Genomic DNA, 23,807 nt, shown 5'->3' with positions numbered 1-23,807 from the left:
GCCGTAGCACATGCTTATGGGAGCCACAATCCAGCACTTGTGCAGTGGACAGAAGCACTTGGTCTCAAAATCTAGAACCAGTCTTTTTTTTACTTTGTTTTTGGAGTCAGTACGTGGCAATATCAATAACTCTATTCTAAATCAATTTTATATCATTTGCTTCTATCTAAAGCTAAATTTTGTAAAAAGTGATTATTATGCATGCTGAGTAAAAGCAAATGCACAAAATAAAATTTGTGTTATAATGTAAATGATTTTCAGTATTTTCTTGTATCTGCCAAGACACTGAATTATTTTCAATATTAAGTGCAGCTTCAAGGTGTAGTAGCAGTAACATCCACAGGGAAGGAATTGAATAGGCATTTCCTTGCAAATCTCGATATGGATATGGATAACTATTGAAATTTTCTTGGCATGTGTTTGATTTTCATTTTCCTTAGAATGTGTTACTTTGCTGAAACCACATTCAAAGGCTAGGAAGATTGAACCCCTGCAAGATACACTTGAAGGTTAAGTAACTACAGATCTCAGCTAATCCTGTGTAATCTGCTTTTACTAAATGGCTGTTTGCATTCTATGCACACCGGTTTCTGAATGCTTAGGATTTGATTTTTACCTTTTGTTCAAATAGCCTCTGAAAGAAGCAATGCGTCTCTTAGCATGTCTGGGCATTGTGCTTAGCTTTTTGGAAGGAGTGAGCTGTTTGTGTCCTTCACAGTGCACCTGCGATTATCACGGTAGAAATGATGGCACGGGATCAAGGTATGCTCTTCTCCTTGCTGCTAAGTGTTCTGAGGGCTCTGAAGAAGAGGACTCCACCATCAGCTGTATTTTGAAAGCAAACTGTTGATCAAGAATCAGAGGAGAGAAGGTTTAATTTACATAAGCTTTAACTTAATTGTGTTAATACTGGTTGCCAAATCCATTGTTTTCATTTGAGCAGTTTAGCTCTTAAAAGCCCCTCAAGTTATTTGAGATTCTCAAACACATTCTGTGTTACAGAAATATTCACTGCACTTGTACTCTAAAAGTGCTTGTTTAAGGGGGGTAAGCTGAAACGTGTATGGTCAGCTCGGCTTGATTATAGAAAGCAGGCCGATCAGGAGGTGCTAGACATGCCCAGATCATTTACTTCCTGGGTTTTCCATTTCATTTTGAAGGTTGTTCATGCCAATAAGATCACAAGAATGAAATTACAGACATTCATAATTAGAATTTTTTGTTTTAAGATATTGGAATTTACAAACAAAAGAGGTTTGAAAGATATGGATCAACCCTGATGGTTGCAGACAGTGTAGGGCCTTTATAGGAGTTTATTAGCTTTTGGGTTGCTTTAACATCTACCTGTGAAGTGAGAATAATTACATACTTAAAATATACGTAAGTCCTTTGAGATAGGAGTTAAATCCAAAAAGTAAGTCTTGTTAGCTAAACATTATAGACTAGGATTTTTTTTTGAGAGTATATTTTATGACAAAATCAGACTTTTTTGTGACTTGGTTGATGGTTTGGGACTTTAGAATTTATTTGAACAGGAAGCCTCTTAAAGTAATTTGTGAAAAGAGTCATCCAATTCATGTTCTACAACTTTAAACAAATTAATAAAAGCTTTTGAGAGATTTACTAGGTAGTTTAAGACAATGAAAAGATCGAAACAAATTAAAGACTTACTTGGCAAATGATACGTAGCAGTTAATGACTCAGGCCAGGGTACTTTTGAGAAATAATTGCAGAAATGTTTCCATTATTAATGGATTTTATGAAAATCATAGTGTATTATTCTTGGTCAGAACTCTATGAAATAATCTAGTTCTACTGCTATTATTTTATAAATGAAGAAACAAATCCATACAGAGGCGAGAGGACTTGTCCAAGGTCATAGCGCGGAGTTGATACAGTGACTGGTTGATAAAGACACTGGGTCTTTCAGCCTCTAAGCCAGGCTTTTCCCCATAATGAGTAGGAACAGAATCAATTCTGGTCTAAGGTAGCACTGAAATTTGTGATAGAGAATAGAGATGAAGAGTAGGTAGGAGGTGTCCATGGGGAAATCTGATGCTTCCATATGGTCTTCTCCTAAAGTTACAGACGGGAGATGCTAGCAGTACACGGCAGCTTCATGCTGCTTTTACCTCTCGACATTATAGGCTGGCTTTTAAAGCTCACCGATTTAATGTGATGTTTCACTGAATGGCTGTTGTGTTGTCATTGTTTACTAATTACATGTATAATGTATTGTAATTTAGACCTTGCTTTGCAAACGTTTCATTGCTCATTTTCAGCAATCCAGTGAGAACAAGTATACAATGGTAGATAAATAGCTCTTTTTCCAAATTAAAATGCATCTAAATTCTGATACTTTACACTCACATGTGGGACAGGCTTGTTTTTCTATGCCTGTTTTACATGTGCCACTAAACAAGGTCACAATGTGACTTATTCAAGGTCACTTAAGTTAGTGAGTGGTAAGAGGAATAAACTTGCAGTTTCTGGTTTATGTCTTGGGCTGGAACCAACGCACAAATCACATTGTTAAAATAGAGCTCAGCTTTAAGCATCTAGTACGAACACTTGTTCCTTTCTTCCTTAAAAAGGATCAGTTTATAACTTTAACAGGGGATTCTTTTAAAATGGGCCATTTTGTAAAGAGGTTAAGTGTGTACTTTGGAATTGGACAGATGTGGGTTTGGAAGGTGTAACCCAACTAGTTATGTGATCTTGGATGTAACTACCTAATGTTGGTATGCCTCAATTATTTTAGATGTAAAAAATAAGATTGATGATAAAAATTGAGTACCTATTATGTGTTAGGAAGATACAAAATTTTACATTTGTTTCAATGAACCATCCTAACAGAGCTGTATGGGAAAATGAAATTGAGCAGTGGGTGAGGGTGGCTCTGCCACAAAAGAGGTAGCAGAGCTTAGATTTGAACCATGATCAGCTTGACTCTAGAGCCGATGCTTTACCTATTACCCAATATCTACCTCATAAGGCTGTTGTGAATTAAACAAGGTAATGGTTGTGATGTGTGTTGCACCAGCCTGACACATAAAGAGCTCCTTCAATATTAGGTTGAATCACATGAAATTGCTTTTATTTGATCGTTGTTTAACCTACAAAAGTGGCCATTTCATGTGGTTCAACCTAGAAGAAGATGATGATGACAAGTTATTAATGAATAGATCAGCCAGCCTAAACAGGTATTTTGTGAAAACCAGTAAGGAATGTAAAATTGATGCATGTTTCAAATAAGTATTATTTTTTCAAATGGGTGTCAAAAAGCAGGTTTCTTTCCACTGCTCTTGTGACACTAGGTCGGTGCTATGTAATGACCTGGATATGAATGAGATACCTATGAACCTCCCCGTGGACACCGTGAAGCTTCGCATAGAGAAGACCGTGGTCCACAGAATCCCCGCCGAGGCCTTCTATTACCTGGTAGAGCTCCAGTACCTCTGGGTGACTTACAATTCCATCACCAGCCTTGAGGCCAGCAGCTTTTACAACCTAAGGCAGCTGCATGAGTTGCGCCTAGATGGGAATTCTCTGGCTGCCTTTCCTTGGGCATCTCTGCTGGACATGCCCCATCTAAGGACCCTGGATTTGCACAATAACAGAATAACCAGTGTGCCAAACGAGGCGGTCAGGTACCTGAAGAACCTCACCTACTTGGATTTGTCAAGCAACAGACTAACTACGCTGCCGCCAGAATTCCTGGAGAGCTGGTCCCATGTACTTACAGCATTGTCCAGAAGCCTGGACATTTTACCAAAAAGAATTATTCTTGGTAAGCTCAAAAGCCTCAGTGCTTCTCAGCATACCTTCAGTTGTTCAGTCTTTCCATATACTATACTAAATTTGGTTTCTTACTCTATACCTGCACTTTAATGGAATAGGTCTATATCAGCTGACCTCAGTCAATTTACTCATCTACCTGGTGTAAGATGGAATGGCGCTGTGTGTGTATGTGTGTGTATGTGTATGTGTATGTGTATGTGTATGTGTATGTGTATGTGTATGTCTGTGTGTGTATACTGAAGGAGGGAGGAGAGTTGGCCTCATAAATTGATAGACAAACGCTGCTATTAGAGAGCTGGGAGATGAGTGACAAAATCTACCAACCTCGCTTGGTTCTTCTGAGCCCGCCAATGCTCTGTATTCTGCCACAGTCAACCTTTTGCTCTGGTCTCTGTTCAGCCCTTCATCGGGCTCTTCAAGAGTAGGAGAGGGGCACTGCCATCTCTATGAGGGTGTAGTGGTTTAATTAGCTAGAGAGAATAGCTGCTAAATTTTCTTAATCTAAAAAGAAATGATGAAGACACCAATTATTTTATTGGCCCTCAATAGGTCTCCTAATGGATTTGGACTTGGTTTTGTTGTGATTAGTTTTATATATTTCAATCTTGACTTTGTTTAGGTTCTATGGGTATTTGTAAACTCCCTCCAGTAAAGCCTCTCTCTTCTTTTTTGGTGTCTTCCCACAGTGCTTTGCATGGTGCTCTGCACACTGTAAAAGCCCAGGAAATGGCTGCCTGATTAAATTCAGTGAACTGAGACCCTTCTTAGGAGTGTCTGTGTGCATTAGGCCTTTCATTCTTATGTATGAGACACAAGCCCAAGGTTTTGATCAATCATTTTGAGTTCCTAAAATTTTGTTCATCCAGTAAGACTGTGTTATCAAATCCTAAATTATGCTCATTGGGGCTACGGAGAGGTTATACTTCTAAGAGGGATGAAAGAAACAATAAGTGTTTGACCAGTGAAATGTTAGAAGCTTTTTGGAGTGAGAAGTAGCTAGATGCTAAATTTGTGCCAGGAATACCCACTGACCATATCAAATATTTGCTGAAGTCAACTATAAAGAAAAGATAATTTTGAGATTTTTTTGATAAAAAATAAAATGCTGTGACAGAATTTAAATGTATTTAGCATTGCTTTGTTGAAATGTAAATGTTTTTGGTGCTTATAAAACTAAAAGTATGGGTAATGAGAACAAGATACAAGGAGAAAAAAAATCACATAAGCTTTTTTTATATCGCTATTTCATGTTTGACCAACCACTAATCTAGCCCTTCAAACATTTTTATTAAAGAATAAAAGAAGTATTATAAGATGGGTTAGAGAAAAAGAAATTGATTTAATTTAACAATAGTTAAATTATGTACAATGTGATAGGCACCATGTAAACCAGTACTCTAGTACTTATTTATTTTAGCCACTAAATTTTTTTTTTTTGTATTTTTCTGAAGTGAGAAGCGGGGAGGCAGAGAGACAGAATCCCACATGCTCCCAACTGGGATCCACCTGGCAAGCCCACTAGGGGGAGATACTCTGCCCATCTTGGGCATTGCTTCTTTGCAATAGGAGCTATTCTAGTGCCTGAGGTGGAGGCCATGAAGCCATTCTCAGCGCCTGGGCCAACTTTGGTCCAATGGAGCCTTGGCTGGGGAAGGGAAAGAGAGAGATAAAGAGAAAGGAGAAGGAGAAGGGTGGAGAGCAGATGGGCGCTTCTCCTGTGTGCTTTGGCCGGGAATAGAACCCAGGACTTCCACAAGCTGGGCTGATGCTCTACCACTGAGCCAACAGGCCAGGGCCTAACCACTAATTTATATTTCTTATGATTAAGCTAGAAATTGTCTTAATTTAGATATTGAGATTCTATTTCTGTACATTTTTTTTTAATTTTGCTTTAGAAGCAATTCTTGGTTCTAATAGAATTAGCCAGTGGAGATATAAAGTAGAAAATAAAATCAAATTAATAAATTGTTATTAATAGCTCTCTAAGGATTAGTTACCAATAATACTATGAAGGAGTACTTTACAGGGCATCAATATTTTTCACTTGTGAGTTAAATCTGACTGAGAACATAAGGATCAAGTGGCAAAGGGTTATGAAATTTTATTGTCCAAGGAGATAAACCGCTATATCTATATTTTAGGGTTCAGAGTCTTTAAAAGCAGATTTTTTAAAGGCAGTAACATGAAAATACTTTTGGTATAACATTAAATTTTAAAGGCAATATATGTAATTGTACAAAAAACACAATCATAACTTTTTTAAAATGTGCAAAGAAAAAGGGTGAACAAAAATACACTACCTAGTTGGGGTGGTGAGATCTTTTTACTTTTTTATATTTTTAAAAATAGTTTGTAATGATCATGCATTATTTTAGAAATAATGATAATATCATGATAATGAAAAACAAAATATGTTTTGTTTTGTTTTTTTGTATTTTTCTGAAGCTGGAAATGGGGAGAGACAGTCAGACAGACTCCTTCATGAGCCCGACCAGGATCCACCCGGCACGCCCACCAGGGGCGACGCTCTGCCCACCAGGGGGCGATGCTCTGCCCCTCCGAGGCGTCACTCTGCTGCGACCAGAGCCACTCTAGCGCCTGGGGCAGAGGCCAAGGAGCCATCCCCAGCGCCCGGGCCATCTTTGCTCCAATGGAGCCTTGGCTGTGGGAGGGGAAGAGAGAGATAGAGAGGAAGGAGGGGGTGGGGGTGGAGAAGCAGATGGGCGCTTCTCCTATGTGCCCTGGCCGGGAATCGAAACCGGGTTCCCTGCACGCCAGGCCGACACTCTACCGCCGAGCCAACCGGCCAGGGCCAAAAGATGTTTTGAAACAAGTCCAGCTATGGGTGGCAGCTGTCCTGACAAAGCCGTGCCTCTATGTAACAAAAGGGGAGAGAAGTGCTGCCCTCTCAGAGGGGACTCTACCTGTGTGTGAGTCACACAGAAAACTCAGTTTTCTCATCTGGAAAGTGGAGATGGGAGGACTTACTCCACCCTGCACATAGGACTACAATGAGAATACCGTAAGGCATTTCTGTGATGGTTCTCGGGAAGATGGGGTGGGCAGCCCCTGAGGTTATGGTTTTAAATCAACAATAACCCACAGCAGCTGTGCCCTAGATGGGAGTGTCTTATAAAGGAAGACTTCTCTACTTTGGCATTTTTGTTATTTTAATTATATTTGAGTCTTCAAATTTCATCATTAAAATATGGTGATGAAATCAGTTCTAGCCCAGAACTCAGTGTTTAACTGTAGCAATAATAAATTTCCAAGTGCCCTAGAGAATTGACTCATGTATTATTACAGAGAGATGCACTTTGCTTTTATTTCATTTTTATTGTCCTGTGTTTATTATTGTTAACAGATGGAGATTTTATTTGTAATAATAATAGTAATGGCTAATATTCCTGGAAGGCTTACTCAGGGCCAAGCCTAGTTCTTATACTTTACAGGTATATCTTTTTGCAGTCTCATGTTCACCCTGTTGTAAGTACCACTTCACCCCCACTATATAGACGAGGAATGAGGCACAAGGTAAGCCACTTGCCCAAATTCACTCGCCACACAGTGACGGAGCTGGGCTAGGAGAACAGGCTGTTTGGCACCAGAACGCTCGCTCTTCCTCACTCCTTGGAAATCTGAGGTATGGTATGTATCCTCCCACATGCATTACTTTACTGAGCTCTTTATATCATGTGTTTATTTCTTAAAAATTTAGGGAGAAGCTTTTCCATTACTCCCTGTCTCTTCTACATGACTAAAAATGCCAACTTAATAAAATTGTCTTTTAATGTATCCATAAAAAATTAATTAGTGTTTTACAAGTAAACATTTAAATTAACTATGAAAGTAGGTTAGATTTTTGATTGGCAATACAGGTAAATTTCCATTGCCTCCTTCTAAAGAATAAGCAAATATTTACACAGGCAGACTCCATAAGTCCTACCACTGTTTATCTTGGAGGAAAAAGACTGCAGTAGGAGAAGTCACAGAAGGCCTTTCTGGGTGCTTTTTCCTGGTACCCAGTATGCTCAGTTGTAAGCACAGGTTTTTCTGTTCAGAGTGGAGTTTGCCCGAAGGGCCGTGGCAGCGGGAGCACTTCCACAGAATTTTCGGAAATGGCATTAATTTAATTCAACAAACACTCCTCAATCCCTGTGGGTATGCCTGCCCTTTGCTAGGCATGGAGGTGACAAGTTCCACATAGCTAAGGCTTACTCCTTGCCAGGTGCCCTTCTAAGAACTCTGGTTGGTATCTCAGCCTTCTGGAAAAACCTGTGAGGTGTTTTCTAACAGCTGATAAAGAGGCAGAGTCACAGTCCATCGCCAGAGATTTGATTCTTTTATTCCTTAAACACTATATTTATTTACCTTTTATTGGATTTATTGGGGTAACATTGGCTAATAAAATTATATAGGTTTCAGGTGTCTGATTCTATAGTACATCATCATCTGTACATTGTATTGTGTGTTTACCACTCTAAGTTTCCTTCCATCACCATTTATCCCTTTACTCTCATCCTCTGCTCACCGCTCTTTCCCTCTGGTAACCACCACACTGTTGTCTCTGTCTATGATTTTTTTTTTTTTGCTTAATTCTTTCGTCTTTTTCATGCCTCTGACAACTGTCAGTCTATCCTCTGTATCTATGAAACTGTTTCTATTTTGTTTGTTAGTTTATTTTGTTCATTAGCTTCCACATATAAGTGAAATCATATGGTACTTGTCTTTCTCTGACTGGCTTATTTCACTTAGCATAATGATCTCCAGGTCTATCCATGCAGAGTAAGATTTCCTTCTTTTTTACAGCTGATTAGTAAACTTTTTTTTAAGTTAAGGTATAATTTACATACAGTGTATCTTAAATGTATAATATGGTAAATGATGATAAATGTGTATTCCCACAAGTTTCTATGTCCTCATCAAGATACAACATAATTTCATTACCCAGGATGGTGCCCCATGCCTCTTCTTAATCTCCTCCCACTCCGGGCAACACTATTTTTATTTCTATTCCCATAGGCTAATTTTGTCTGCCACAGAATTTCATATAAGAAGAGTCATAAAGAGACACTCTTGTGCCTGGCTTCTTTCCCTCAGCATTATATTTTTGAAGCCCATGCTTGTATTGGTAGGTCCTCCTTGCTGAGTCGTATTTAGTGTTATAAATGTACCAATTGTTCATTCTGCTTCCTGTTGTTAGACACATAGGCTGTTTCTAGTTTTTAGCTGTAATGATTTAAACTGCTTATTTACATTCTTGTGCAAAGCTTTTTGTAGCATATGTCTTTATTTCTCTTGGATAAATTCATAGGTTAACTATATTTATTACTTTTTAAGAAACTGCTAGTTTTTATTTTTAACAAGATTTTATATTCAATATATTGGGGTGACATTGGTTAATAAAATTAAATGGGTTTAAGGTGTACAATTCTACAACACATCATCTTTATATTGTGCGTTCACCATCCCAATTCAAGTTTTCTTCCATCACCATTTATCCCTCTCTTACCCTCTTCCACCTCTCCCCAACCCCTTTCAGATTAAGTAAGTAAATAAATAAAACACCCCCCCCAACAGCTCATTGACACAAACTACAGTTTTTAAAGAGGATGTACTGTTTTACAGTCTCACTAGCACAGCAAAGCAGTCCGCTTGCTCCATATCCTCACCAACACCAGTGTCCTTGCCATTTCAGCCAGTGGGGGTGGGCTGGGTGGGAGAGCAGCAGCACACTGTGATTTTACTTTGCATTTCTCTGATGACTGCAGACTGTCCCACGTTTATGATGGTCCACTGTACGGCGGCTCAGCATGTTTTTTCTTTCTTTTTGTTTTTGGAGAGAGAGGAAAGAGAGAGAGAAAGGGGTTGGGGGAAGGAGCAGGAAACATCAACTAGGAGTAGTTGTGTCTCATGTATGCCTTTACCTGGCAAACCTGGGGTTTTGAACCGTAAACCTTAGCACTCCAGGTTGATGATTGATCCACTAAACCACCACTGGTCAGGTAACTTATCTTTTTTCAATATTACCATGGTGCAAAAATGATATGAATTCAGTAGAAATTTTGAAAGTTGAGTTTTGATCATTTCTGAAACTAGCGATATGTGCTATGATACTCCCTCATGATGCTGGGCAGTGACAGTGAGCCTCAGCTCCCAGTCAGCCATGTGATCATGAGGATCAACAACTGATACTCTAGTGTACTGTGCTGCCAATGTTCTTTTGGATATTTTGTGTTATATTTTTGCATCCCATTATGTCTACAAAAAGCCCATCTGAGCCTCCTGCTTCTGGGGATAAGAAGAGGAAGGCAATCACTCTTGGGATGAAACTCAGGTAATTAATGCAGGCTAACAGTGTTCTGAGCACATTTAAGGTAGGCTAGGCTAAGCTGTGATGTTCGGTAGGTTAGATGCTGTAAATGCGTTTTTGACTTACAATATTTTCAACCTACAATGGGTTTATCAGGATGTAACCCTATTGTAAGTCAAGGAACATCTATAGTGATGCTGACCATATTTTCATTTGTTAACTGGCCATGGCATATTCCTTTATAATGTTTTGTAAGGTTGTTTATTTTTTTTATTATTGAATAGAAGTATTTTGTCAGTTATATGCATTATGAATATTTTCTTCAAGTCTGTGACTTATTTATTCATTTTCTTCATGATATCTTTGGTAAGAAAGTTTTAAATATTAATGACATCTGATTTATCAGTTTTTTCTCTTATAGTTAGTGCTTTCTGTGTCCAATGTAAGAAATATTTCCCTACTTTCAGATCACAGAGATATTCTACTTTCTTTATAGTTTTCACTCGTAAGCTTTATATTGTTAGTTTTTGAGCCTATGACTGTGTCCATCTCAAAACAGTTTTTGAGTACAGTGTAAAGTAGGAGTTGAGGGTTATTTTTTCCAAGCAGGTATGTGAGGTTCCAGCACCATTTGTTGAAATACTTTCTTTCCCCCTTGAATTGTTCAACACCTCTGGCTCCACAGAGCTGACTAAGGCATGGTCTTTGCCTTCCTGAGCTTTAGTTTGCAGGAGAACTGTGGTACAGGAATTTATTGCTGACTTTTCACAAAAAAAATTAGGCCATTTAATTCAACTACCATGATGCATGGAAAACATTACCCTTTTAGAAAAAAGATAAGGCAAAGTTCATCTGGCCCTCGCCAAGAATAGTCATGTAAAATAAATTAATGAATGCAGATTACTGTGTTTGTTGTTGGTATGTGGCTTTGAAGGAATGCAGTACAAGTAACACTTTAATTTTAGAGAGTTCTTGTACCTTTGTCCCCAGAAGAAAAAACACTTGATGAATGTGTTCAGCACTTAGATTACTGTTATTCAGATTTTAAAAGTTGTACCTTTGACCTTAGGTGTTTCAAAGCTGAAATAAATGCTCATTTTATTTTTGAGGGATTTAAACATATTTTCTTGGTTTACATAATTTTTAGGTATAATAAGTTCATTAATTTTAAGAGAACTTTGTTTCGTTGCTAACACATTTTTATAACAGTTTCAAGGCATGAATCAAACTGTTCATGTTATAGCTCTTGGATCTTTCCCTAGATAGACATCCATGCTCCAGATATTCGGTGCTCCAGATATTGCTACTTTGACATTTGTTATTTGTAGATAACAGCACTTATAACTGCCACCTGGATGTTTTTAGGTAATGAAAAAATTAATTATGGTAGAAGGAGTATAGATTTGGAAGTTACAACATATGTGGTTTACAACGTCTTACAAACTCAAGACAGTAATGCTTTAATATCCTTTGGTGTGAAATTGGAAAATCATAGTAGCTTCCTGGGTCAGTATAAAGCATATGCATGGTGGTGAGAATGAGAGTTTTCAGATCAGGATAGTGAGGTTCAAACCCTGACTGCAGCCTGACCAGGTGGTGGCACAATGGATAGAGCATCTGACTGGGATGCGGAAGGACCCAGGTTCGAGACCCCGGGGTTGCCAGCTTGAGCGCAGGCTCATCTGGCTTGAGAAAAAAAAAAAAAAAAAAAAAAAAAACAAACCTCACTAGCATGGACCCAAGGTCTCTGGTTCGAGCGGAGGTGGGGGGTTACTCAGTCTGCTGAAGGCCCACGGTCATGGCACATATGAGAAAGCAATCAATGAACACCTACAATGTTGCAATGAAAAACTGATGATTGATGCTTCTCATCTCTTTCCGTTCCTGTCTGTCTGTCTATATCTATCCCTCTATCTGACTCTCTCTCTATTCCTGTAAAAAAGAAATTAAAAATCAAACAAACAAACCCTGACTGTTGTGTGACCTTGGGCAGATCCTTTAACCACTCTGAGCATTGGTTTTCCCCTTTAAAGTGAGGATGATACTAATATTATCCACTTCTTGCTATCATCAGGATTTAGGTATACAAATCCTTTAGTATACTAAACACTGTTGGGAGACTGTTTTCCATGGTCTCTCATATCTCTGCATATTTTCTGAGCAGAGGCAGGTACTGACTACCTTTGGTTCTGAACTACCGTTTCAAGGATGTTTGTGTAGACTAGAGCTGCTTTGAAAGGTAGAGGTATATCTCCCTTCAGAGCGAAGGGTGGGCATGGATACTGCCTAATGTAATAAAGATGTCTTCTTCCAGAGCCATGAGTAATAAACTATCCTCATCTCTGACCAGGAGTCTTATGTCTTCTGCCAACATCTATAAAATTGGCAAACTGGGATGAGTTGGTCGCCCCAGAATAGGGTAAAACTCAGATCTTTTGCAATTCTTGACAAGTACAGTTTTTGCAACATAGGAGGCAATCATTAACTGTCAACTTGTATTGTTATTATCTTATTAAGAAAAAATAAATTTGATAAATGAATGAATTTGATGTTTGTTGGCAGGATGCATAGAATTCAAATCAATATTAGGGAACTGGTCATAGTTTCACAGAATTTATGATGACCAGCTGAATCTTCCACCATGGTTAGACTTTTTTAAAATTGCATTTATGTTTTTTCTCCTTGGGAATCATTGTATAATTCTCTCCATTAATAAAAAGCCATAGCCACAATCTTTCTGAGGTAAATCCTTTCAACCTTGGGCTTTATGGGAGGCTGCTATGGGACATCATCCTTAAGATCCTCAGCGAGATTGTAGTCTGACTGAAAGCTCTGAAGCACCATCTGAGATCCTTCTGAGATCTTGGCAAATGCCTTAAAAGTTCCACCCACCCTGTGGGTTGATTTTCACTCTGAAGCTCTCTCTTAATTTGAGAATTTTGGAGAGGATGGGAGTAAAAAAACCAGGTTTTTTGTTTGTTTGTTTGTTTGTTTTTGTATTTTTCTGAAGCTGGAAACAGGGAGAGACAGTCAGACAGACTCCCACATGCGCCCGACCGGGATCCACCCGGCACGCCCACCAGGGGCGAAGCTCTGCCCACCAGGGGGCGATGCTCTGCCCCTCCAGGGCGTCGCTCTGCCGTGACCAGAGCCACTCTAGCTCCTGGAGCAGAGGCCAAAGAGCCATCCCCAGCGCCCGGGCCATCTTTGCTCCAATGGAGCTTTGGCTGCGGGAGGGGAAGAGAGAGACAGAGAGGAAGGAGGGGGGGGTGGAGAAGCAAATGGGCGCTTCTCCTATGTGCCCTGGCCAGGAATCGAACCTGGGTCCCCCGCACGCCAGGCCGACGCTCTACCGCTGAGCCAACCGGCCAGGGCCTAAAACCAGTTTTATAATATTTTAATTTTTAAATAACAGCTCACACTCAATAGTATTTTGTATTTGTTTCAGGTGTACAGCATAGTGGTTACACAATCATATACTTTACAGCAGGGGTCCCCAACCTTTTTACACAGGGGGCCAGTTCACTGTCCCTCAGATCATTGGAGGGCCGGACTATAAAAAAAAAACAAACTATGAACAAATGTGCACACTGCACATATCTTATTTTAAAGTAAAAAAATAAAATAGGAACAAATACAATATTTAAAATAAAGAACATTAAATTTAAATCAACTGACCAGTATTTCAATGGGAACTATGCTCCTCTCACTGACCACCAATGAAAGAGGTGCCCCTTCTGGAAGTGTGGCAGGGGCTGGATAAATGGCCTCAGGGGGCCGCATGCGCCCCCCACCCAGGGTCGTAGTTTGGGGACCCCTGCTTTACAGAGTGACCCCTCCCTCGATATTTGAAGTAACTGCCTGGCACTGTGCACAGTTATTACAATATTATTTACTATAGTCTTTATGCTGTACTTTACATCTCCATGACTATTCTGTAACTACTAATTTGTACTTATGTAATCCCTTCACTTTTTTCAACCAGCCCTCCAACCCCTCTGCCCTCTGGCAATTATCAGTCTGATCTCTGTATCTGTGGGTTTGTTACTATTTTGTTTGTTTATTTTGCTCTTTAGTGTCCACATATATTTGAAATCATCTGGTATTTGTCTTTCTCTGACTTATTTCTCTTAGCATAATACCCTCTAGGTCTATCATGCTGTCACAAATGGTAAAATTTCATTCCTTGTTATGGCTGAGTAATAGTCTATTTATATATATATATAAATAGTGTATATATATATATATATATATATATCACAGCTTTTTTATCCACTGGACTACTGATGGGCACTTGGGTTGTTTCCATAGCTTGGCTATTGTAAATAATGCTGCAATAACCATGGGTGTATGTATTCTTTTGAAATAGTGTTTTGGTTTTCTTCAGATATATACTCAGGAGTGGAACCACTGGGTTATAGGGCAGTTCCATTTAAAAATTTTAAAGGAAACTCCATGTTGTAACAGTTTGATTATTGAACCCAGAGGGTTTTTTTTATATTTATATTAGCCCTTTTATATATCAACGTATTTTATATTTGTATTTCATATCTTTTTTTAGCTGTTGTATCTTCTCTCTTTCTCTTTTTTTTTAGCAATTGAGAGAGAGAGAGGGAGAGAGAGAGAGAGAGAGAGAGAAAGGAGAGAGATGAGAAGCATCAACTGGTAGTTGTAGCACTTTAGTTGTTCACTGATTGCTTCTCATACATGTTTGACAGGAACACACCAGTCAAGCCATCAATCCCATGCTCAAATTAGCAAGTGTATGCTCAAGCCGATGAACCTGTGCTCAAGCTGAATGAGCCTGTAGTCAAGCCAATGACCTCAGGGTTTCAAACTTGGGACCTAGCATTCAAATTTGACGCTCTATTCACTGCATCAGCAATGGGCAGGCGAGCTGTTGTATGTTCTTTACATTTTATTATGAGCAGCAAGGAGACACTATGCAGCAGTTCAACACTGTGTGGAAATATCCTTAGTTAGAACATTTATTTCATTGAGTATGTTTTCTACTCTATATTAACTACAAGTGACAGTGTTGTTAAATTTTCCACCACCCCATAACAAGGATCCCATTTCCTCTAGTTTCCAATAGAGTTTTCTTCATTTTCCATTAAGCTCACACTAACAGTGTCCTGGAAGGCCAAAACATTTTGGCTAGTAACTCTGAAAGCTGAGGCAGATCCTGAGGGCACTTACAACTGGAAGCTGTCAGCCAACTGTGTAGGGCTGTTTATATTCACTTGAAGAGAGATTTAGACAATGTACCTCTATGGCTAACATATAAGATATTCATGCTAACCTATGGTCTAACTTCTACAATCTTTCTAAGCTTATCTCCTGACATTGCCTGTTTCTCACTCAATGCTTTTGCTATGCAGAAGTTGTACAACTTCAATATGTCTTTGGATCACACAAAATCATGGCATAATGCAGGCTGAGTTAGGTGCCTCTCAGCACCCTATAATACTTATAGTACTATAAATACTTTCATAGCACCTTGAAACATCTCTATCACTGTATGGATTCTGTGTTACTTGGATTCAAAGCTTGGCTCTGACACTAATTACTTAGCTCTGTGACCTTGGTCAAATTATTTGGTTTCTCTGTGTCTTAGTGTTTTTATCTTTAAAAGGATGTTAATAATACTGTCCTCCTCACCTGACCAGGAGGTGTTACAGTGGATAGAGTGTCAGACTGGGACACAGAGGACACAGGTTTGAAACCCTGAGATAGCTGGCTTGAGCGCGGGCTCATCTGGCTTGAGCATGGGCTCACCAGCTCGAGCATGGGGTCGCTGGCTTGAGCATGGGATCATAGACATAACCCTATGGTTGCTGACTTGAGCCCAAAGGTTGCTGGCTTGAAGCCCAAGGTCACTGGTTTGAGCACAAGGTCACTGGCTTGAGCAAGGGTCACTTGCTCACTGTAGCCCCTGCTCACCACAAATATGAAAAAGCAATCACTGAACAACTAAAGAGCTGCAACAAAGAATTGATACTTCTCATATTTCTCCTTTCCTGTCTGTCTGTCCCTATCTGTTCCTCTCTCTGACTCTCTCTCTCTGTCTCTTTAAAAAAAAAAAATACTATCCTCCTCATAGGATTGTTGGGATTTAGTTAGATAACACAGGTAAGTGCTTTCACAAGGTAAATGCTCAGTGATTATTAGCTATGGCCATTAATCATCTGAACTGGCAGGATTTGTTCATTCAGGTGGCTGGGTTGCAAAGCAAACCTGATAGAGAGGTGACTCCATTTTATCCTTGATAGTACTGCTGTTTTAGGGAGCCAATGTAGACACCTGCTTCTCCAAGAGGCTGTGATATAAACTGATACCATCAGAATAACTTTTATCAGCCTTTTCCTCTCTCTGGTTTAGGTCTGCAAGACAACCCTTGGTTCTGTGACTGTCACATTTCCAAAATGATTGAGGTGTCAAAAGTTGCTGACCCCGCCATAGTACTTCTCGATCCACTGATGGTCTGTAGTGAGCCCGAGCACCTGACAGGGATTGTATTTCAGCGGGCTGAGTTGGCTCAGTGCCGGAAGCCATCGGTGATGACCTCGGCCACCCAAATCACGTCGGCTCTGGGCAGTAATGTCCTGCTGCGATGTGATGCCACTGGCTACCCCACGCCACAGCTCACATGGACCAGATATGACAGCTCGCCAGCTAATTATACAGGTATTTTCTTAATTCAGGCCTATGTTGAAACAAGGAGTTTTCAAAGATCTGTATTTAAGCTTGTGTTTGGGGGAGATTTACAATTAGCTGGTTAATTTTAATAAGATATTCCAAAATTGTTAAGTGAAAAAGATTTATTTGAAAGGTTTATTTTATTAGTCAATATTTTCCTCAGTTTACCTGACTAACTACATAGACAAAATGAGATATTTTTATTTTTATTTTTTGGAAAACAACATGATCCAGTGCATGAATGATGGCAGATAAGGCCTTGTCTTACTGCGTCATCTTAGATGAGGCTCACTTTAAAATGTATCACCATTACAGTTTCCTCAGAGGGATTTTTATACCAGTTTCTCATTTAAAATAATTATTTAAATTACTACATGCAAACATTATTATGAAGCAAAAAGTATAACTTTAAAAATATTGGTTTTATAGACTTTTAAGATCTTACTGTGACCAAGTCAATGTTTTGGCCTTAGTTTCAATAATATTCTGATAAGACTAAAACAATTTAGTCTTAAAACACTTTAAAGTTAAATTAAATTGAAGCTCAAATAATTAAACCTAATTAAAAAATCAAGGCCTAATATTTCTATAAATAGATTGTAAATGGTACAATCCTTGAGGTAGTGAGTTATATTTGGGCTACTGGGATACTGCTTAATGTATTATTATTCTTCAGAAAACTTCACAAATCAAGACAGAATAGATATATGCTAGATTTTAGTGTTTAGAAAAGTAAAATTCCAATTTTTCAAAAAACTATATATTATTCTGCAAATAAGGTCGTTTACTAATTTATATAAGCTAAAAATAGAATGAAAAATCGACAATACAAATTATGACTGCTCCATACCAGAAAATGATCTGCTGTGCCCTATGTAGAGGGCACATTGCATTTTATTACAAAGAAGAAATATTTGGGGCAGTATTTTACTAAGGTCTTGTGAGAAACATTTTATAAAACCACTATGAATTAAAATTGAAAGGCATCTTTGAGATAAATTTGGGCATTCCAGCTTTCATGGTGGGCGGTTGTGGAACAACCAAAGTATAAATAAAAAGATAGATTTAACTATAGTAAGTTGTTTTATAAAGATTTATTCTGCCAAACTTAATGAAAATCATAAAGTACTTGGTAAGTAATTATTATTATATGCTTTAACTTGCTGTAACTCTGCTTTATAAATCTTATAAAGTAAAGTTACTTCCCTACTTTATAAATCATGATTACTGTGGAACTGGTGGGCGGTTAGAAAATTTTACTACTAACAGAGATACAAAAGTGGGCGGTCTGTATAAAAAGGTTGACTACCCCTGATGTAGACAATGTCCAGAACCACCACCCACTGTCAGAGACTTGTGGTGTGCCATTTTCTTCTGGGCTTATGGGAAAGGGGTGCATGTAGAACCAAATAGTTACTTTTTATTTCAGTTGGCATGTTGCTTTTTTCCTCCCCCTCCTCACAGCATTATATATATTTTCTCTTCCAGTAATCCAGGAATCTCCAGGTGAAGGAGTCAGATGGTCCATAATAAGCTTGACAGGCATTTCTTACAAGGATGCTGGGGATTACAAGTGTAAGGCCAAAAATTTGGCTGGGACATCAGAAGCCGTGGTTACTGTGACAGTGGTTGGTGTTGTCACAACCACTGTAGCATCAGACACTTCTGAAAGAAGAACAGGAGATCACCCTGAGCAAGATGTCCAGCCAGGATCTCGAAGATCTACATCCATACCTGGTCCATCGCCATCTCCCTGGCTTTATTCCTCCTCTTCTTTCTCTCTCTCTTCTTCCACTTTTCTTTCTACTTCTACTTCATCTCCTCCTTCTGCTGCTTCCTTCCCCTTATCTCCATTCTTTTCCTCCATTGTCTCTTCAACCACAACTCTAAGCACTAGAATTTCAACAGGCACCACCATGGCTAACCGGCAGTCACTCCAGCTCCATCCAGATGGGAAAAAAAATTTAAAGGTGAATATGAGTAGAAGTAAGCTTCCTCTAGCCAGTGCAAGTAAAAAAGAAGAGCTGGCATTATTGGATCGAGCAATGCCAATGGAGACGAATGCCACAATAGAACATCTCAGGGCAGTCATTGAGACCAAAGAGAGTGTGACCTTGATGTGGAGCACCGTCAACTCCATGCATGACTCAGAGGTGACTGTGTTGTATTCCAAACATGGTGAGAAGGACCTGGTGCTGCTGAATGCAGACTCCAGCAAGAACCAAATAACCATAGACGGTTTGGAGCCTGGTAGGCAGTATATCGCATGTGTCTGTCCAAAAGGAGTGCCTCCCCAGAAAGACCAATGTATCACCTTTTCTACTGTCAGAGTAGAAGAAGGTCATGGTCAAGGGCCCTTTCTTATTGTGGTGAGCAGTACTGCCTGTGTTGTTTTCTTGCCATTGATTTTTTTCCTGTTGTACAAAGTTTGCAAACTGCAATGTAAGTCAGAATCCTTCTGGGAAGATGATTTAGCAAAAGAGACTTATATCCAGTTTGAAACCTTGTCCCCGAGGTCTCAAAGTATAGGGGAACTTTGGACACGAAGGCACAGAGACGATTCAGAAAAACTGCTGCTTTATTCCGGGTCAAGTGTGGAATCTCAGATGACTTTTAAAACTGAGGGCTCTAGACCAGATTATTATTGCTAAAGTTTTATAGCTCAGATACACAAGACCCCACAACATTTCTTCTACAAAGTGAAGAATCTGAGAGTGTATTTGACTCTTTGTTTAGATGACATTTTTGGCAGACTTTCACGTTCTCCATAAAAATCACAAATGAAGTGGTTTTAATTGTGTTTAAAAAAACTGCCATCAGACCTCTGAACCGAACAGAGAGATAATCTTGATTTTTGCTATGTGGAAGATGTACATAGAAATAATTTTTAGAGCAATGCTTAATAAGTAGGAAGAGTAATGTTTTAGTTGTTAAAAATCAGTTCATATGAAAACAGTTGTGAAAAAACAAAGTCTGAATTTTTACGAGATAGATTTGGGGGCAGTGCAGGAAGATTAATATAACCAACCAAGCCTTGATGTTCATTCATTTTCAAAGTGCTTTATGGCATTTGCTGTGGACATTTGCTGCCATTGCCTAGTGGGCAAGAGTGGAAATAGTGCAGAATTTTGTATTGAGTGACGTTAAGTCCAACCCAATAGAGAGTGAAGGTTCCAGCTCTTGGTGCCATTAAGCATTACTGTATTGCATAGTTGCATCAATATTGCAAGTAGAAATATTTTTCGTGTCCTTAGTTATATAGGTATTAACAAAGATAAGTTTAAAAAGAGAACATGATAAATATAAAACCATTTCAAAAAATAGTAACTGTTGCATGTTAATAGATTTTCTAACAGGCTATGTGGGTCTTTTTAAGTGCCCATTTTAAAGCCATTTCTTTAATATATTGATATTTACTTTTCTTCCTTCCCTCTTTTTCTTTTTTTTCCCTGCCCCTTCTTTCTTTTTCCCCTTCTTCTTTGTCAGAAGACATTCAGGTAGCCAAAGGACCATGTCTAAGTTGTTTATATTTTGCCATGTATTATTTAGCCTTCCTTGAAAAAAGAAAGAATTTTGAAAGTCTTTTTAAAATCCAATAAAAGATGTGTTAGGATTTTGAACAAGCAGTGGATTCAGTTGGTTAAACATTTTAGGTTAAAAACACCAGGAAAATTGAATTGAAATGGGGCTTTATAAATAAAATTTAGGTTTTTTAAAAAAGTTTTCATCATTGTTACTAAAGATTATATTCCCTTTACATTGAAAATTTTGGAGTATAGAACAGACTTCTGAAGGTGTAATAGGAGTCCTTATGTATTCTGAGAAGTAAGTTCTAAGCAAAAAACTATATTTTGTGTAAGAAACAGATTGACTTTCATGTAACACATTGTGGGAATTATGAAACAAGTAGCTGGAGAATGAAAAACATTACTCATTTCAAATGACTCTTCATTAAAAAGAAAAAAATAATTCTAGTTTAGCCATAATCTGCATATTACAAGTGGACTAGAATGGATGGATGGCCTGCTGGGTGGGAACTCCCAAATTTCTCTGTTTTTGTCTAATTTCCTTTCCTTCCTTTCCCTCCCCTCTCCTCTCCTCTCTTCCCTTTCTCCTTCCTTTTCTATTTGTCCTTGGTGCTTTTATCACTGAGTGCATTGCCTAACAACCTAACAGTTTTTAATTTGTATTCATTGCTAAGATCTGTTAGAAAAATACCTTTTGCAGACAATTTCTTACTTAGCTTCAAGTTATGTTGAATCAATTTATTTTAAATTGAAGATGGAAAAAACTTGTATTTCTTTACACTAAAGCCATGATAAAATCTCACAGCCATATTTAAAAAGTTCATATAAAGAGACTACCAAAATATTAGCACATCAGAAATAAGATACATGACTGTGGGATAATGTTATAGACACTGAGCCAAATGACACCCAAATACTACAAAGGCAGGTTGTTTGTCAAGAAAGATGACTTGGAACATCCCGATGAGATAAATCACTGGCTGTCCTCATATTTAAAATCAAGTAATGCCTGAATTAGTTTTGACCAATGAGGATAAGCTAGTTGATGATATGGAAGGGAGAAGAAAGTGCTTTTGTCATCTTCAACTTGTTCTGGGTGCATTAGGGGAGTTGCAAGCAATTTGTTACTTTAAAGTAAAAGAAATAAAATTGTAAATCATCCACTTTCTAAAAATACATACATTTGAGTGTAGTCAAGGTTATCCTGAAGATATCATTGCTCTTATGTTCTCACAAGAAGATCATGGAATTCTACTATATAATCAGTATCTTATCAGTATCACCATATCATTGTAGAGAGTAATCATCACTGATACATAGCCAACATAGATGGCAATTAAGCATGATTACAATGCTTTATTTTCAGGCAAACTATGCTTGAGGTTTATAAAGCTTAGGATACACATGTGGGTGTGTCACGTGGGAGACTCTCATGAGTGATGTGCTATGATGTAAAGAATTGCTGAGAATGCCAAGCTAGTATTTATGATGGCCAGAGAGCAGAACCTGGGCTTTGGAGTCATACTAGTATCCTGGACTTTGGGGAAATTTTATAAAAAAAAAGTTCTTGATCCATGGACATTTTTGAGAATCAAGTTTCAGAAAGGGTATGGCTAACAAAGGGAGATAAAAAAAAAAACCCAAACCAAAAAACAACAACAAGACTTCTAGTTGAGTAATTGTGAAATAATTGAAATAAAATGGGATACAGCCCAGGAAAGTTGAATGGCTGTCAAGTAATCTAAAATTTTAAATGTTTGTATAAAAGATATAAAAAATGGAGAGTAACCAAGAATGAATATAGAAATAAAGCAAATCTATTAAAAAAGTTTCATAAATTAAGGCTCCTGGTAAATTAAAGATTAAAAAAATGGTTACACTGATGAAGGAAATATTAGGCATATTTTTTTATTCAAAAAGAACAAGGAAATAGTAAGTCTACTGCTTAGAGATGATAACAGAAAGCATATTAGAGAAATAGCAGAATCATTCAACTCCTGTGTATTTTCTTCTCTTTTCTAGATGTGTTTTAAAACTGAATACAGAGCCTGACCAGGTGGTGGTGCAGTGGATAGAGCATCGGACTGGGACGTGGAGGACCCAGGTTCCAGACCCCGAGGTTGCTAGCTTGAGTGCAGGCTCATCGGGTTTGAGCAAGGCTCACCAGCTTGAGCCCAAAGTCACTGGCTTGAGCAAGGGGTCACTCGGTCTGCTGTAGTCCTCCGGTTAAGGCACATATGAGAAATCAATCGAACAACTAAGGAACTGCAATGAAGAATTGATGTTTCTCATCTCTTGCCCTTCCTGTCTGTCTGTCCCTATCTGTCCCTCTCTCTGACTCTCTCTGTCTCTGCCACAAACAAACAAACAAACAAACAAACAAAACTGAATACAGAGAAGCAACTATGAAAAGTGGGAACTTTCAGCCCCAAATAGATGAGAGATTAGTAAGAGATTTAAGTATGAAGATACTTAAAATGAGACCAGGTGAATTATGTACCAGGGTGGTAACAGAATTTTCAGCAATTATCTCAGAGCTACATTTTAGCAGTCTTTGAAAAGTCATAGCAAATAGGAGAGGTACCACAAGACCAGAGATAGGTATCTTTTACCTTTATTTTTGAAGAGGGGAATAAGATGGATTCCAGAAATTATAAACAATTTGACTCAGGTTTGCAAGTTTAACAACAGACTGCTAAAAGGCTTGTTTTTGAGCATGTGGAAATGAATGTGTGGTCATGAAGCAGCCAACAAATGAAAACTAAGAAGAAGCTTTGATAAACTAATATGGTTTATTTTTTTTTATGAGGTTACTTAGGCAGATAGATTAAAGGACTGCTTAAAAGTCAAATAGCAGGTAGCAATTGTTACTTGTCTTCATTTGATGGAGTAATATGGGTTGTCTTTTCTCAGTAATGTCTTTCAATGGCTTTAAATAACATGAGAAAGTGTCAAGTAGAAACACTTTATTATATTTAGCACTTTTATAAATGGCTGGATGAACATATACTTTCCAACTCTGCAAATGGCATGAAAATAGGGTATTTTATATCAGTGCATCTCAAACTCTTCCCCAAGTATTCTTTTTTTAAATCTTTATTTATTTTTATTCATTATTTAGAGGGGAGAGCGAGAGAGAGAGAGAGAGAGAGAGAGAGAGAGAGAGAGAGAAAGTGGGGAGGAGCAGGAAGCATCAACTTCCATATGTGCCTTGACCAGACAAGTGCAGGGTTTTGAACCGGTGACCTCAGTGTTCCAGGTCAACGTTTTATCCACTGCGCCACCACAGGTCAGGCTCCCCCAGGTATTCTTAATGGAAGGGGAAAGTAAACATGTACATCTGCAGAAACCAGGGCAAGTGTCTTAAGTGGTTGCTGGAATAGAGACATTTTCCTGAATTATTTTGTCTTAATTAAAGACCATGTGAATTTCCATTTTCTGCCATAAATTAAAAAAGTATAAAATAA

General features: G+C 38.4%; 1 protein-coding gene across 1 annotated transcript; it reads left to right on the top strand.

Annotated features, from left to right (window-relative positions):
• The first annotated feature begins 571 nt into the window (after positions 1-571).
• On the top strand, positions 572-23,807 carry LRIT3 (leucine rich repeat, Ig-like and transmembrane domains 3). The gene is made up of 4 exons (XM_066280967.1): positions 572-762; positions 3,318-3,790; positions 16,496-16,801; positions 18,302-23,807. The coding sequence occupies exons 1-4, from the start codon at positions 647-649 to the stop codon at positions 19,462-19,464; spliced, it is 2,058 nt and encodes a 685-aa protein (XP_066137064.1). The 5' UTR covers positions 572-646; the 3' UTR covers positions 19,465-23,807.

Source organism: Saccopteryx bilineata, chromosome 5, assembly GCF_036850765.1.
Source record: "Saccopteryx bilineata isolate mSacBil1 chromosome 5, mSacBil1_pri_phased_curated, whole genome shotgun sequence".
NCBI lineage: Eukaryota > Metazoa > Chordata > Mammalia > Chiroptera > Emballonuridae > Saccopteryx > Saccopteryx bilineata.
Note: the sequence above shows the minus strand (reverse complement) of the source record. Positions and strands in the feature narration are given on the sequence as shown.